The sequence below is a fragment of the Ictidomys tridecemlineatus genome, chromosome 2, assembly GCF_052094955.1.
Source record: "Ictidomys tridecemlineatus isolate mIctTri1 chromosome 2, mIctTri1.hap1, whole genome shotgun sequence".
NCBI classification, from domain to species: Eukaryota; Metazoa; Chordata; class Mammalia; order Rodentia; family Sciuridae; genus Ictidomys; species Ictidomys tridecemlineatus.
Window position 1 is genome coordinate 174001591 of NC_135478.1, and position 17997 is coordinate 174019587.

Sequence of the window (17997 nt, forward strand, 5' to 3'; positions counted from 1 at the left end):
ATCAGAAAAACAATTCCATTCACAGTAGCCTCAAAAATAATAAAATATTTAGGAATAAATCTAACCAAGGAAGTAAAAGACCTCTACAGAGAAAATCAATAGAACATGAAAAAAGAAATTAAAGATAGTCTTAGAAGATGGTAAAATCTACTATGATTTTGGATGGGCAGAATTAATTCTGTCAAAATGGCCATAGAAAATTTCTTAATAAAATATTAGCAATCTGCATTTTAAAACATATTAAAAGTATCAAAGTGATTATACAGATTCAATGCAAGCCCCATCAAAATACCAATGACACTCTTTGCAGAATTTTTTTTAAATCCTAAAATTCATAGGGAAGAATAAAACAACCAGAATAGTTAAAGCAATAGTGAGCAATAAGATACTGGAGGCATCACAATAATTGATCTCAAATTATACTACAAAGTTATAGTAGCAAAAACAGCTTGGTATTGGCACAAAAATAGACATGAAGACCAACATAATGGAATAGACGATGCAGGAAAAAAAATCCACATAGATACAATCATCTGATCCTTTACAAACATACAAAAAACATATGTTGGAGAAAGAAAGCATTTTTAACAAATGGTAATGGGAAAATGCTATATCCATATGTAGAAAAATCAAGCTAGGTCCCTAGCTCCCACCCTGCACAAAAATAATCTCACAGTGGACCAAAGACTTAGGATATTAGACCAGAAATGTCACAACTGCTTGAAGAAAACATAGGCTCAACACTCCCACATATTAGTGTAGGCACAAACTTCCTGAATAAGACTCCTAAAGCTCAAGAAAAAATGTCAGTAATTAATAGGTGGAATGCCTTCATATTAAAAAGTTTATGCACAGCAAAGGAAACAAGAGTATGAAAAGAGACCCTACACAGTTGGAGAAAAACTTTGCCAATACTCTTCCAACAGGAGATCAATAACCAGAATATACAAAGAACTCAAAATTATTAATACCAAAATAAATAAATAAATAAGTAAATAAATAACTCATTCAATATATGGGCAAATGAAATAAACAGACATTTCTCCAAAAAAGAAATCTAAAAAATCAACAAATACATGAAAAAATGTACAACATCCTTAACAATAAGGGAAATGCAAATCAAAACTACATTGATATTCCATCTCATTCAAGTCAGAATGGCAAGAACTTAAATAAAACTTTGAATTAATTTCTCTGTCAGCTTTGAAAGGTAATGCTTCTCAAGAAAAATTTGATTCAGAGGATTGCATTATTTCGAAATTTGGCATAAAGTTAGACTTTTTTTTTGGTATTGGACATTGAACCTGTCTGAGATTGGGATAATATTGGTGAAGCAGTCCCTTGCCACCTAGACTGACACTAAGTTGAATCAAGCCTGAATCCTACAGTCACAAGAACCTGCATAATCTCAGGGATCTACTGGGGCCCACATTACAGCTAGCAGTTATGCAGGCAAAGCATAAATTTGTCTCACTGGAGCATAGGTCTCTGCCTGTTGCCAGGCCATTTCTAGAGCACCTGGCCTGGCAACAGCTGTGCTGTCTAAGGTTGGGAACAGGTAATAGAGTCCCTTGGCTACCAAGGCTGTTGCTAAACTGTAAGGGACCTGAATCTCATAGCTGCAGGGCCTGCACTCTCTGTGGAGGAGGATGGATGTGCTCCTGGCCAGCTCCAGCTTTGAAATGATACAGATAAAAACTTAAGTCTGTCCTGTTGGCACTCTAGCCTCTGCCTGATGCAGGGGCTGTTCTGTGACCTCTTGCCTGAGTATATGACCTTCAGTTTCTATTGGGTACCGAGCTCCTCCAAGAAAAATCCCTATGCTACCTTTTATGTGTTACTCCCTAAGCACAGAATCTTGTTCCCTAATCTGCTGCCCTTGGAGGAAGCCTAGTAGAAGGAGCCAACATCCTGGCCTATAGACAGTTCAGTGTCTCAGCTGGTCACTCTCTGCTGTTATTGACCTGGCCAGAGGAGCCCTGAGGCTTGGCCCATTACTGGGTTTTACGTGGCAGGCCTGGTACTCAGTTTCAAATCTAAAGCCTAGACTTAATTCTGTCTACTTCTCCCAAGCAGAAGGCAGCTTTTTCCACACTGGGTTGTTTTTAGTTAGGGGGAGGAATGATGTGGGCCATTCTTTTCTCTTTCTGCTTTCTTCAGTACATCTTTTTGTTCTGTTAAACTAAAATCAGGCACTGTAGTCTCTTACCTGATTTCCTTAGCTCCTGTGAAGGTCATTTGGTGTGTGAGTAGTTTGTAACTTGGGGTATCTATGGGGAGATGATCAGCTGAGTATCCTACTCAGCAACCTTTTTTCTCTGCCCTTGACACTATTTATATTTTCTAAAACTGCCATTTCTGTCAAAGATGCAACTGAAATATTTATTGGTAAATATATGTTTATATGTGTGTGTGTGTGTGTGTGTGTGTGTGTGTGTGTGTGTGTGTGTGTGTAAAATTTCTGGAACATATTTTCTAATACTCCACACAAAGAGTGGAAAGAGGACTAAATTAACAAGATTGGCAAAATGTTGACCAGTGCTCAAGCTGAATAATGAGTGATGAATATGGTATTCTACTTTTGCATTATGTTTCAATTTTTCCATAATAAAAAGACTTTTTAAAACATTATATATGCTGTTTCTTATAATTAGACTATCCATCTGGAGACTTAATTTCCTAAGAAATGAGAATTAAGTCTGTGAAGTTAGCTTCTTCCTTACAATGGTTGATTCTTTCATCTTGGAACACACAGTCATCCTCTCTCCTGTGATGAAATTTCAACTTTATTTGGTAACTATTTGGCTTGCTCACAGTTTTCTATATTCACTCTTTTCTAAGTAAAAATACTTATTTATGCTTTATAAATAAGCATATATAGGCAGCCCTTACTGAGAAGGACTATAGGGTATGAGACTATGAAACCCAGCAAAGAAATATTAAACAATGTGAAAAATTACAATTTTTTATGATCTTCAGGTTTTTGGTTAAAAATGTTAAAAATCCTTTTACTGCAGTTATAACTGCATAGGAAATGACGTGAATGCAAATTATTTTTTAAGTGAAGCTAATAATTTAAAATATCAAAAACACCGAGGATTACAGTGTTTTAACTTCTTTGTAACAAAAAGGAAAAAAAAAAACACTTCATTTTTCTCTGAAAGTGAAGGAGAAATGAATTAATCTAAAACCAGCCTAGATTGAGCCCTCTAAATAAGCAATCATAGAGTAGCTGGAGATTCACATTTTCATATCCACCCTTAATGAATATTTTCTTCATCACTGTTACAAAGTAATACCTGATTTCTATTTATTTCCACTTATTGTATGAAGTAAGCATCTTTTCTATGCCTTGAAAAATTGTCATACTTCTTTCAAAGTTTGGATCAGCTTCCATAATTTTTATTCTTTGTGCTTTCAACATCATGAAATATCTGAGAATTTCTTTTCTCAAACAACTTTAGGTTTGAAGCATCTATGAATTCTGTGCAATTATTTAAAGATTCACTATAGGCTTCCATAGACACTGTAGGAAGCATGATTTTTAGATCTTATAAAATCACTGTCAATACTACTCTAGATCAGTAGTTTTCAAAGATTATAGCAATTTTAAGAAATTAAGTCTTCAAGCTTCCCCTCCCCCCAAGCAAAAATTATATTGAAAGCAAAACTATCTTAGAGTGAAGAGGTAGGGTTGGAAGACTCAATTCTGACCCCTGGGCTTCCCCTTCAGCTCTTCAGATGACCCCCCAAATATCTCCAAGAACATAGTTTGCAGATAATCTGTACTCTTAAGTAGATCAAAATTCTATGGTTGATAAAAAACAGTTATCTACACATCTTGATGCAGATCAACTAAGATCAGGCATGTGAGTTCTATGTAGTATACTAGCCCCTCCAGTTCATCCCAGAGTTGGCAGAAATTGTCTGATCTCTCTGATTCTTTATTATAGACCACTGATGAGGAACCAATGGTACTTTCCAATGATCCTTGTAAATGGATTCTCTAAACTGTTCCTGGCTCTCAGCACCCACTTTGAATGTGGCTTTGAATCCAACTTTCAATGACCAACTTCACCAGCAACTCTCAAGCCCTGACCAGGAACAGCCAATACCTCTGGGATTAAAAGGTATTGCATACTGTACACACATAGAATTTGTATTGATATTTCTCATCCCACATGCTTTTTACTATTTTAGCTCCTCTTATGTACACAACCTTTATTCTTCACGTCTCTATCTCCTGAATTACTTCACTGCCCACTTACAGAATCAAAAATAGCTGCTTGAGAGGGTTGTTCCTTTAAGGAGAAGTAAGGTCTGGCTTTTGAGTTAGACCACATTTAATGTTTTGCCCATGTCTTTTTGAGTAGGATTCCTTTATCCTCATCTGCCAGGGCAGCCAGAAACAATGAGCGGGAATGTGACACAGAAGAAAGCAGATTAGAAACAAAGGAAGACATCATCTTTTATAGCCTTCCATAATGCTTCTTCTGTGTATGAGAGTGGGAGAAAGAGAAAAGGGAAAAGCAGGCATTCAGAAACAGGAACAAGCAAATGCTCTTGGAAATTTGAGGCAGTTACTGAGTATTGGCTCAGTGTGTGTGTGTGTGTGTGTGTGTGTGTGTGTGTGTGTGTAATTCTTTCATTTGTGAAGGTGTCCCTAGTTCCAAAAACAGTTTGACCTCCCATAAAATCTAAAATCTACTTGAGTTTTTCCATCAGAATTCAAGATATATATTTTAAAATGCTTGGTTAATAATATTTACCAGCTGATCATCCAGACCAAAAAGTTGTTCCAGGCAAGTTTCAGATAATATTCGAACATTTTGTTTCATCAAAGGATCAATGCACATATCCCTTTAATAAAATCATAAAATAAGGTCAAAATTAATTTCATTTCATAGTAGTTCTGTTAGGGAAAAGACAGATGAGGATGGTGGGAACATGAGGTTAAGAGAATAATTCTATAGTATGGGCCCACTGTGCTGACTCCCACATACTTTCTTTCCCAAGAAGGAATTTACTTGCAGCCCTGCCTGGTATAAGTGGACAGGATATATCACCTGCCTCAGCAAACTACCTGTTAACTGCAGGAGAAATGCAGGCCCAAAGTAATGTTGATGGGAGGAACCCAGGAGACTTTTGTGACCATATCCTGAAATTCTGGGAGACAGTTCTTCCTAACCATAAAATCTGTAAGAGCGTATAGTTAAGAGTTCAATTAGAACCAGTCAGCATAGGCCAAGAAGACCTAGAGTTGCCATGGCAGTGGATACCTGAAAATCTGATGGCATCCTGCTGTCAGTCAAAAGTCAAGAGGTTGACCTGTGTGGGGCTTCCTGGAAACTTCTCTGGGATCCCCAATAAAACTGGAGTGCATGAGAGGCACATTGTCCCTCTCCTCTGAGAGGACCTACCCACTCCCTTGAGAGTGTCTTCTTTCCCTTTTTTGTATCCCTTCAATAAACTCATTCTTATTACTCTGAGTGACACATCTAAAATCCTCTGACTTGATCACAAGAATCATGACCTAAAAGGGGGTTCTTCACACTGCTTCAGTGTCTTGGAAGGCCCCAGCTCTGTAATAATTTCATAATTAAATCAGTTTTTCTTGTGGGTGGAGAGGAAGGGAAGAGAGAGAAGAGACATTTTCCCTTGAGAGAAACAGACTGGAATTACCTGAAAGTCTTCATACTACCTCCCTAAGATTTTCTTTAGATCCCCCAAGGAGAGTGTGCCTGCCTTTCCTTATCCTTATCCCAACTTGAAAAAGTTTGCCCTATGATCATGTTTATGAGAATATGCTATATTTCTCAAGTTGAGAACCAGTGAACATATTATTCACAGTAAGAATGTGGGACCTAACAGCCTATAGAGGCATTTGTTAACAACCGAGATTAGAAGCATTCGTTGCCAAGATCTTATTTTGAACATACAATGTGTGTTTTGCCCTCAAAATAAAATATTTCCCAATCATAAATCAAAACAATACTTACCAATGAAGACTTTCAAGACCATTTTCAATGATAGCCATGATCATTCTCTCTAAATATCTCAGTGGATCCTCAGGACATGTAACAAGTAGACCACATAACAGTGCCTGTAGGGAAAAAAAAAAAAAAAAACGGAGTCAATGTTTCTGAATTTACATGTGCTGACTCAGCAACAGATGGACTTTCTGCAAACAATTAAAAAGTCCAATTAATGCAACAGTTTTTAAAAGTAATCCAACAGTCTTTAAATAAACATGCTTTTTCAATAATAAATGTTGGAAAGGAGATTGAGAAAAAGGAGCACTTTTACATTGTTGGTGGGACTATAAATCAGCACAACCACTATGAAAATCAGTATTGAGGTTCCTCAAAAGACTAGGAATGGAACCACCATATGACCCAGTTATACCAATCCTGGTATTTATTCTAAAGAATTAAAGTTAATATACTATAGTGACACATGCATACCCACATTTATAGCAGCACAATTTACAATGGCCAAACTATGGAACCAGCCTAGGTGTCTTTCAATGGATAAATGGATAAATAAAAATGGGCTAGCTGAGCACAGTGGCACATGCCTGTAATCCCAATGCTCCTGAGGCTGAGGTCAGGAGGATTGCAAGTTCAAAGCTAGCTTCAGTAATTTAGTAAGGCCCTAAGCAAGATCCTGTCTCAAAATAAAATATAAAAAGGGCTGGTGAAGTGGCTCAGTGGTTAAGTACCCCTGGGTTCATTCCCCTGTATCAAAAAAGAAAGAAAAAGAAAAAAAAAAGAAAGTCAAGGGCTGTATGTTTTCTCTCAGATGTGAAAGCTAGATGGGAAAAAGAGAAAGAAAGTTGGAAGTTAGGGGGATCTCATGAAAATTGAAGAGAGACTGTTATGGAAATTGCACACAGCAAGAGACAAGCACTACTCCTAGGGTTGAAGAACTCAGGTTTACTTACACAAAAGCCTTCTTTGGCTTTTCTCCCAACTAGCTAGTGATTTGAGGTTCTGAGCACCAAGGTTACATGGGGCTTTTATAGGAAATTTGACCTCGTTTTTAACCATTACAACATTGGTAGGTTTGAATTTTTGGCCTACATGACCAAAGACCATGCACAGGAAATTTACCATAAGTACTTCACAGGTATAGAACAAAGATAGTAAAAAACGCTTGTGAGTATGGCCTTCACCACAGGTAGCAGTCACTCAAGATAACTTAAGTTTACCTCCCTAAGAGCTGTATTTTTAAGAACTAAGCCTATGAGGTTATAGTTTAGACAGCAGTTCATTGGCCTAGCAATTAAATGATGTAGCTACATTCTTACAATTTAGAAAGTTACAAAGTATAAGGCATCCATTGAGTCTCTGGCCTTGAAAGCCTTGCAAAGGGGTGTTTACATTTCAAGAGGGGGTAGTCAGACTCCCAGAAAACAGCTATTTACAATCCAATAGGTAGGGAACCCATGGTTAATTAGGTTCCCTGTAGAAATGCTGACAGGGGAGGAAAATTAACTATTTTCCCAGGCATTGGTTCTTTATCATAATGTTCTTATAATTTCATATTAAAATTATATCTGGTTTCTCCATCATGAGACCAGTAGAGTAAAGGAAAGGGACCAGGGGTGGGAGGAGGGAAGGAAAAGGAGAAATACTGAGGAATGACAATAACAAAGTTAAATTGTTATACTGTATGCATGTACAGACATGTAGCGATGAATCCCACCATTATGTATAATGTACCAGTAAAAATATGGAATGAATGATAAACAAACAAACAAACAAACATGATTTTTCATAACCCCTCTGTATTTATTCAGGGTTGATATTTTGCTAAAGACAAATCAAAATGCAACATACCCTGCCTCTTTCTAAAAATCCACCAGAAAATGGTCAATAGAGAGTCTGTACACTGTTGCATGAGGAGGTAAGTTCTTTATTCCAATAGAAGACAGTATTTAAATATGAGAAAATCATGTTTTTAAAGTCAAAAAATTTCTTCAGACCCAACCCACCATAAAAGTGATTAAGAAAAATCTTCGTGAAAGTCTACTGTGAAAAACTTTTGAAAACCACTTGTATTTGATCATTCACAACATCCACAGAGTATATACTTTGGAAAAATTTTAGCATAGGTGGGGGGGGAAATGACTCACCAAATCTAAGATAATGTTTAAAGAATGTGTATGAAACTCAAAAAGCTAAATTGTCTCATTTTCCTCTATGAGGTCCCATAAAAGAAGCTTCTCATTAAAAGTATTGATGAGATATGCAGAAATACTGTGGATTTCTCGATTTGAGGCAAAGAAGGAGGTTTACTGCACACAGCCCACAGAAACCACCTGGAAATCTTCTTGGGCATTTACCTTTTCCTTCTTGGCTCTCTGTCTCCAGTGGGATCTAGCCTGTGTTTGTTGGGGGTGAAGGACATTCTTTGGCTTTTCTCCCAACTAGGATCTACTCCTTCTGGCTTTTTTTTTTTTCTTTCTTTCTTTTATTTCAGGAATAAATGATCCCATCCTTTTAAACTATTCAAAGCTTAAGGGCTAAGCAGACCTAAACCTGGGAGCTTATCATTTCTCAGAGAAAGAATCAGGTAGGGAGGGAAGCAAAGGGAAGGGAAGGAGGAAGAAAGGAAAGGGAGGAAGTAATTTCTCCTGATTGGGCCCTGCATAATACAGTCTTTCCCTTTGCAATAGCTTTGTGTGCTCCTCTTCGGGTGCAGCCTACAGGCTGGGAATCTCCTTAAGTCAATAGCTAAATGTCTTACACATTGGATCCCTCTCCTTCTCCAGCTCTGCCTCCTGACCTAGTCCCATCCCAGCTGCTCACAGTTAACATTCAGCCCTCTGCAGACTGATTTCCTTTTCCCACAATCCAAGAGATTATGGTTACACAGGAAATCAGTGGTTCTTACCACAATGGCAAGCTGGGTTTGTAAGGGTGTCTACCTAAGTGACAGCAAACGTGGGTCCTACATGGGACCTAATAGAAGGACTGAACTCTTCTAACAGCTTCCTAAATAGCCCCAATGAAAAGCCCATCAGCCCTGCAGCACTTGAGTGCCTGGGTCTCCAGTGCATTGAATTTCTGCACCTTGCACTCCATGTGCCCCCCTCCATCTTATTCTGATGCCCTAAGAACATCTACATCAGAATAACCTGAGGAGCAAGCTGTTCCCCAAGGATGGGGCCTAGAAATCTGTATTGTAATAGAATTCCTATGCACATGAAAGTGTGAGAACTAGTGCCTTAATGCAGTTTAACTTTCTGAATTTTTAAGAAAACTGAGGTCTAGTTAATGAATATTAGAAATTGCCTACTTCTTCATATATGCAAGCTGCCCAAATCAGAAAACTACTTTCCCAAAAAGTTAACTTGCAGAAGTCAATTTGAGAAGATAAGTCTCTGAAATGTCCATGAAAGCATACTGAACTAGCAGTTGAAATATTCACTTTTTGCCCAAGAAATATCACTGCTTATCTATTTCCATTGGACAAAATATTACATCATGAGGTTTTGTTTATTAATGAATGAACAGTTCATATTAATCAATAGCTTTTTTCTGCTCCATGAAAATAAAACTCATAAAATAATCTAGTCCTTATTATAAGTAGAAGCAAGATATCCAAACAGTCTCATAAGATGAATGTGTGACTCAGAAACATTAATTAAGGTTTTACTACTGTTAGCTAGCCTTCATAGTAAAAACAATCAAGGACAAAAAAAAAAGACCACGACTTAACTATCACAAATGGCTTTCTCAAACTTGTAAATTTATAAAGCAATTATGCAATCTTCCACTTGCTTTTGGTTCTGCTTTCTTAATCTTGGTCCCCAGTACTTCTCAAATATTCTGAAAAATATTCTAGGTATTGAGGACAAAGATGGGTTTATCCAAGACAGTTGTTGTCACTCCACTATTTGATCTTTCAAGGAGCAAGTCAATGCATTCTGTTGGATTTAAATCCTAGGTCTGAGCCAGGCACAGTGGTACATGCCTGAAATCCCAGTAACTTGGAGGCTGAGACAGGAGGATTGTAAATTCAAGGCCAGCCTTGACAACTTAGGGAGGTCCTAAGGAACTCAGTGAGACTCTGTCTCAAATTTAAAAAAAAAAATAAAAAGGATGGAGGATACAGCTCAGTGGTAAAGTGCCCTTGGGTTAAATCCTCAGTATTAAAAAAAAAAATCAATTAATCATTCAATCCTAGGTCTGAAATGTTCTAGTATGTAACTTCTGATGATAGATTATCTCTCTGTTCTTCTGTTTTCTTTACTTAAATGGGAAGGCACATATGTTATAAGAATTAAATGTTATCACAAGAATTAAATGTATTGATATACGTAAACTGCTTTGAATACTGTTTAGAACAAAATAAGAACTCAATAGGTAACGATAGCAAGCCATTATTAATTTCAACCATTTCTTTGTTAATTAATCATCTTTATTAGAAACCAAGACTTGGAAAAACAAAAAATAAATTTTAAAAAATTTCCTTTATAGTACTCAAAGTTCAGTGTGATGACATAGAGAAAGATTAACTGACTTTATTCCAAGTCTAATGGAAGAAGTTACGGAAAATGCATTTAGGGGGAAATGGTTAGAGAAGAGAACTTGATAGAACACTATTTCAAATATAAACAACAAGATAGTTACTATCCACTGTAACTCCGAGTGGGTACACCACAGATGTAAGACATTTAAAAGAGCAAGTCTTACTTATTTGTTAGGTACTCAAATAAGCATGGTGAAATATGGTAAGGGCCTAAATAGTGAAATAAAAAAGTACAGTATGACTACTGGGGTCCTCAGCAGTTGGAGAAAAAATTCCAAGTTGCTAGGAGGGATGAGGACATGCAGGTGGGGAAAGAGGAAAAGCTAAGCCTGAGAGCAGAATCAATTTGCTTATAATAAAGGATGAATGAAAGAGGTCCATAGATGGGGCCATTCTGGAAACCTATACCATGGCCTGGGACTGTGCCCCTCTCCAGACCTAGCAGGTCATTGTCTTGGTCTATTTTCTCCTGCAATAACAAAATTCCATAGATTGGGTAACTTATAAAGAAAAGAATTTCATTTGGGTTCACAGTTTTGAAGGCTGGGATATTCAGGAGCATGATGACTTCTTGTTGCTTCATAACATGGCAAAGGTAAGAAAGGGCCAAGGAAGCTGAACTTGATTTTGTAATAATCTGCTCCTGTAAGAACTCATTCCTGTTAAGCATCAATCCATTCTTGAAGTTGATGCCCCCAAGAACTAATTACCTTTTTAAAGGTCCCACACCTCTCCATACTATTGCATTGGGGAGCAAGATTCCAACACTTGAACTTTTGGTGGTCATGTTCAAACCCCAGCATTCATTCATAATCAAATCTCAGCAAGAGCAATTACATGGCCAAAGGTCACAGATGGCCATGTATTGGAGGACACCGGTGTACTTTGTTTTCAACATCCTAGTAGGGATGACCTTGACTTTTACAGGGGATATTTTTGCTTCTGGATCTCACAGATGAGCCAAAGAAGAATCAAATGATTCACAGAGCCAGGTGTTAAAACTATAAACCTAAGGCTCCACCTTACTCATACTGTATACTCACACAAAATTGTGTACATATATATCTTCCTCTAGAACTTGGGATGAGGTGAGGAGATTCACTGCATCTGAAAATATTGTGTTCGTATACAAACTCAGAAATGTATTCTTCTTTTTAACAGAACAATCAACATACAATTTTGTGCAATTTTTAAGAAATGAGAGTGTTTTAAAAAATGCAATGTCAGAATTACTGTTACAGAAATTCCTTTACTTACATAAACAGGTTTAAGTTCCTAAACAGTATTAAAAGTCCTTTGTACCACACACATACCTCCTTATCCCCTGAAATAAGCCAAAATGATATCTTCTAAATGATTTCCACTTCCCCATTTGGGATGAAGATGAAATTGACATGTTATTGGTTTCGGGAAAGTCTTAATTTGCATTTATGACAGTCAAAAGTTTGAAAATAAATGAGTGTCTATGTCTTGTCAACATTTAAAATGATGGTGCTAATATTTTTTCTATTTTTATAAACTCTGTAAATGAAAGTGTTATGAAGATTATTGCAAGAGACTAGTGGGCTTCAATCATGCAGAAGGAAGCTTAGGGAGTGGAAGATACCATTTGAGGCCAGACTGGAGGGTTTTAAGGTAGACTGGACAGGTGAGGAGTGGCAGCTTCTGTGAAAACCAGACAATGGTTCAGCTACCTGCCCAACAGGGAGGTAGTCCCAGGCAACTAATCCCTAGATAAAACATTATTGCTAGAAAGAGAATGAATCACACTTATTGTTTGTTTTTGTCCTGTGGATTTGTTTCAGGAACTGCATCTTTAAACTAACTGTCCTCCAAAGAAGCCATAACTTTTTCACCTCAAGGTCTGATTAAATGAGTTAGTATAACCAGCTCCTCCCCTTATAAATTGGCAGGGTAGTCCCTTACTACATAGTAATTCCTGATTCTTGCATCTCTGACAAATATTTACTTAAAAAAGAAAAAAAGGAGTATCCTGTAATCCCAATGACTCAGGACACTGAGGCAGGAGGATCACGAGTTCAAAGCCATCCTCAGCAACTGAGTGAGACAATGTCTTTAAATAAAATACAAAATAGGGATGGAGATGTGGCTCAGAGGTAGAGTGCCCCTGTGTTCAATCCCCAGTACCAAAAAAAAAAAAAAATAGAGTCTCATTTTGTTGTCCAGTCTGGCCTCCTGCCTCAACCTTCCTAGTATATCACCTCCCTAGTATATCAGCTTTTACATCTGTAACAAACATTCAGCCATTAGTTCCTTTTTAAAATTCTTGGCAATAGAGTATATGTGAGTAGAAATAAATGCACTATTTTTAAAAATACAGATTGACAACTTAATCTTGAAAGAAACAAACCATAAAAACTTTTATAGTTATGAAAGAAGTCATTTAAAAAAAAAATCATGATTTGTAGCTTAAGTCCACCCTCTGCTGGGCAGATCTAGTTTTGCAAACTCGTTTTTTCTTTCCTAGGAATTAAACTGAGATCTGAGCTCAAAAATTGAAGAGCACTTTCTTCATCTCAATCTCTATCTATACATGTTTGGGAATTTTTTAGATACCATACCCACCATATCTAGCTCATCTTCAGTCTCTATGGGGCAGGCATTATTTGTAAACAAGTGTGCTGATTTCTGCCTGGTAGAAAATTGTGATCTACCATCTGAAATTCTACCAATAGGGCATCATTGTGTGGGCTCCTATCTAAATTATTTCTTTGAAAATTCAAATGCCTTTGAGTGGTATCTCCAAAATAAAGGAGCAATTTAAAGTAATTCCCATAGTGGTGCAAAAAGAACTCAACACTCTGGAGGAATATATGATTAATGTAGTGAGAATGCGGGATCAGAAGGCAATATAGGTATTCCATTTTCTTATAATTCTCTCTAGATGCAGACCCTGGACCTCTACATTAGAAATTTTTTTAAATGTGGGATTTCTAAAACATTCTTTTCCTGAAATATAAAATAATTTACAGAGTAAATTATACTTTTGTATAATTTCCTTTTCCTAAATCATAAAGTAATTTACAGAGTAAATATTTTATTGCCCAAATTCCCAAGGATCATTTAGTTCATTTGTTTCAAATATTAACATTTTTAAAACCCTTGGTTCCAAGGTTAAAAAAAATTCTTCCTATATTTCTATGTTTATATCACCTGTATAGATAACAGATCTAGATGGCAAGAAAGTCATTAAATAGTAATGTTCTATGGTGGAAAAACTAGCTTGCTGTAAAGCCAAGGGCATAAACTATTAGAAAAGAGATTATTCCCTGACAGAGTCATGATGATTGACCACAGTAGTTTCAAATTCAATTTTACATAAGGAAAAAAAACCTCTTTATAAAAAAGTTCATGTACATCTCCATTCTATTCCACTAGTGTACATATCTTTTTTTATGCCCATACCATGCCGTTTTGGCTACTCTAGCTCTGTAGTATAGTTTGAAGTCCGGTGTTGTGATGCTTCCAGTATGATTCTTCTTGCTCAGGATTGTTTTGGCTATTCTGGGTCTTTTATTCTGACAAATGAATTTTAGGATTGTTTTTTCTAGTTCTGTGAAGAATTTCATTGGTATTTTGATTGCTTTACATCCATATAATGCTTTTTGTAGTATGCCATTTTAATAATATTAATTCTGTCTATCTAAGAGTATGGGAGGTTTTTCCATCTTCTAATGTCTTCAATTTCTTTCTTCAATGTTCTATAGTTTTCATTGATGAAATCTTTCACTTTCTTGGTTAGATTTATTCCCAAGTATCCTTTTAGGTATTGTTTTACTAATTTTTCTCAGCATACTCATTATTGGATTATAGGAAAACAATTGATTTATGTACGTTGATCTTGTATCCTGCTACTTTGCTGAATTTGTTTATTAGCTCCAAAATTTTCTGAGTCATGTCATCAGCAAACAGAGATAACAGACTTCTTCTTTTCTTATTTGTATTCCTTTCATTTCCTTGCCTGATTGTTCTGGAGTTTCAAGAACAGGGGTGGTAGCAGTGAACATCTTTGTCTTGTTCCTGATTTTAGAGGAAATGCTGTCAGTTTTTCTCCATTCAGTATGATGTTGGCATTGGGTTTGTTGTAGATAGCCTTTACAATGTTGAGGAAGTTCCTTCTATGTCTAGTTTCTTCAGCACTTTTAACATGACTGGGTACTAGATTTTGTCAAAGGCTTTTTTTTGGTAACTATTGAGATGATCATGTGTTTCTTATTCTTGATTCTATTTATGTGATGAATTACATTTATAGATTTGCATATGTTGAACCAATCTTGAATTCTTGGGGATGAAACCCACATGATAATGGTGTACTATCTTCTTAATGTGTTTTTGAATGATTTTATTAAGAATTTTTGCATCTTATATTCATCAGGGATATTGGCCTATGGTTTTCTTTCTTTGATGTGTCTTTAATAGCTTCATAGAATGAATTTGGTGGACTTGTCTATTTTGTGAAATAATTTGAAAAGGATTGGCATTAGTTCTTCTTGAAGGTCCGGTAGAACTAAGCTGAGAATTTAACAGATCCTTGGCTTTTCTTTGTTGGAAGGCTTTTCATTTCTGCTTTAATCTCATTACTTGATATTGTTCTGTTTTTCTATATCATCATGGTTCAATTGAGTAGGTCATACATATTTAGAAACTTGTCATTTATCTTCTGGGTTTTTCAGCTTATTGACCTATAAGTTTTCAAAATAGTTTCTAATGATCCTCTGGATTTCAAAAATGTCTGTGGTGATATTTATCTATAATTTTTATTATAATTTTGTTAATTTAGATATTTTCTTTCTTTTGGCTGGTTTGTTTAAAGGTTTATCAATCTCATTTACCTTTTTAAAGAACCAACTCTGTTGTACTGATCCTTTATATTGCTCTTTTATTCTCAATTTCCTTAATTTCAGCTCTGATCTTAATTACTTCCTATCTTCTACTGATTAGGGGATTAATTTGTTCTTTCTCTAGAATCTGGAGGAATAACATTATTTATTTATAATCTATTTTTTAAATATAAGTACTCAATGCTATAAACTTTCTTCTTAGAATTGCTTTCATACTGTTCCAGAGATTTTGATATGTTGCACCTCTGTTCTCATGTTTCTAAGAATGTTATTTCTCCCCTGATTTCTTCTATGATCTGCCTTCAAAAGTGTATTATTTCATCTCCAGTTGTTAAAATGCTTTGTTTTTATCTTGTTATTGATTTATAATTTTATTCCATATTGATCTGATTGGATGCAAGGATGTATCTCTACTCTTTTTCATATTTGCTAAAACTTGTTTTATGTTCTAAAATATGGACTATTTTAAGAAAGTCCCAAGTGCTGCTGAGAAGTGAATTTGGTTGTTGATAGAAAAAATTATTCTATATTTGTCTGTTAGATCCATTTGTTTGATAGTATGTAGTTCTAAAGAGTCTTTACTTAGTTTATGTCTGCATGACCTATTTATTGATGAAAGAGGTGTGTTGAAATCACCCACTATTAAGGTAGTGTAGTCTATTTGATTCTTAAGTATAGGGTATGTATGTAGATGCATCAATGTTTGGGGCATAAACATTTATAATCAGTATATCTTACTGTTGGATGATTCCCTTAACTAGTATTAAGTGACCTTAGTCTTCTGATTTTTTTCCGCTTTAAGTCTGTTTTGTCTGATATGAGAGAGGCTACCCCTGCTTACTTCTGTTCTCCATTTACATGGCATTTCTTTTTCCATCCTTTCTACTTCAGCCTGGATGTCTTTGCCTGTAAAATGAATTTCTTAATCCATCCCACCAATCTATATTGATTAGAGAGTTAAGACCATTTATATTCAGTGTTATTCTAAAAAGATTATTTTATTTCCTATCATTTTGATTAATTTTGAATGTTTAATTCAGCTGTGATTTTCTGTTAATTAACTATTCTTGTGGGATTCATCCGTATGCTGGCTATGATATTTATTTTCCATTTCTTCTGCATGAACTATTTCATTGAGTATGTTTTGAAGTGGTTATGTGGTTATGAATTTTTTTAGTTTATGCTTATCCTGAAAGGTTTTTATTTCATCTTCCATTCTGAAGGATAGTTTTGCTAGCAAAACTATTTTGGTTGGCACCTGTTTTCTTTCAGAGCTTGGCCTGTATTATTTGAAGCCCTCCTGGCTCTAAGTGTCTGGGCTAAGAAATCCATAGAATTCTATCTGGCTTATCTTTAAATGTGACCTGCCATTTTTCTCTTGTGGTTTTAAAAATTCTATCCTTATTCTGTATATAGGCATTTTAACTTTACTGTGTCTTAGAAAGGATTTTTTTTTTTTAATCTTGGCTATTTGGAGTTCTAAATGTCTTTTCTATTTGGATTTGCATTTCATTCCTAAGATTTGGAATTTTTTATGATATTACTCATTGAAAAAGGTTGTGCATTCCTTTAGTTTATATTCTGGTGCTTTCTTCTATGCCAATGATTCTTACTTTGGTCTCTTAATGTTACCCTAGACTTCTTGAATGTTTAGGCCATGTTCTCTTAACATCTTTTTTTTTTAACTGTTAACCTTATTTTCAAGATTAAACACTTTGTTCTCAAGGCCTGAGAATCTATCTTTTGTGTGTTCTAATCTATTGGTGATTCTTTCAACTAAATTTTTAATTTTTTTGAGTCTTTCATTTGAAGGACTTGGTTTTTTTCCAGAATGAATTATTCTCCCTCCCTCCCTGTCTCTTTTTGAGATCTTTTGACTTCTGTATTTTCTCTGTAAGTTCATTACTTACATCTTCTTTTAGCTCATTGAACATTTTAACTATGAAATTTCTGAATTTTTCTCCAATATTTCCTCCACTGGGGTTTCAATGGAATCAGTTGTTGCAGTGTTGTAGGCTGTTTGGAGTGGTTCATTCCCTTGCTTTTTCATATTGCTTATATGTCTACCCATCTTCTGGGATGAATATCCTTTTTATTTTTATGCAAATAACTATTTAGTGAGCTACCTTCTCTTAAGTGCCCTGACTGGGCAAATATTCAGGCAGTGATACTTTCACTCGATGTGTATCTTCTGCTGTTCCTAGTATCAGCATCACTTTGAGAGAAGATACTAAACCCTATTACCTGCAATCACTTCAGAGCAAAGCCATGTACTGATAACCTTTAGAAAAAAATATTCTCCACAGTTCCTCTAATCTGTATGTTCTGGAATAGGTTAAGAAATTAGTTACTAAAGGTAGTAAAATTACTATACCATATAGGGGCTGAAAGGAGGAGGAGAAATTGGTCAAAGGGAAAAAAAGAAAGAGAAAAGAATAATACAAGCCAAGATAAAAGGATTAGTCTTAATCCAACTTAGTCCTATCTGGGATTGATGTTACCAGCTCTTCCTTTCTCTACAGAAAGGAAAGGGAGACCCTTCTCTGTTGAGAGAGTATACCATGTGGAATGTCTACTTTTGTTTTTACATGATGTC

The 17997-nt window shown here is 35.7% G+C and overlaps 1 protein-coding gene across 1 annotated transcript in view; it reads right to left on the bottom strand.

Annotated features, from left to right (window-relative positions):
• The window catches only part of Fbxl13 (F-box and leucine rich repeat protein 13), a 208680-nt gene that overhangs the window by 188301 nt on the left and 2382 nt on the right, over nt 1–17997 (bottom strand). Inside the window, exons 2-3 of the mRNA XM_005319523.4 lie at nt 6000–6103; nt 4770–4860 (exon numbers count right to left, since the gene is read on the bottom strand). Coding sequence (XP_005319580.1) covers nt 4770–4860; nt 6000–6103 — 195 coding nt within the window. The remainder of the gene's footprint in view (nt 1–4769; nt 4861–5999; nt 6104–17997) is intronic.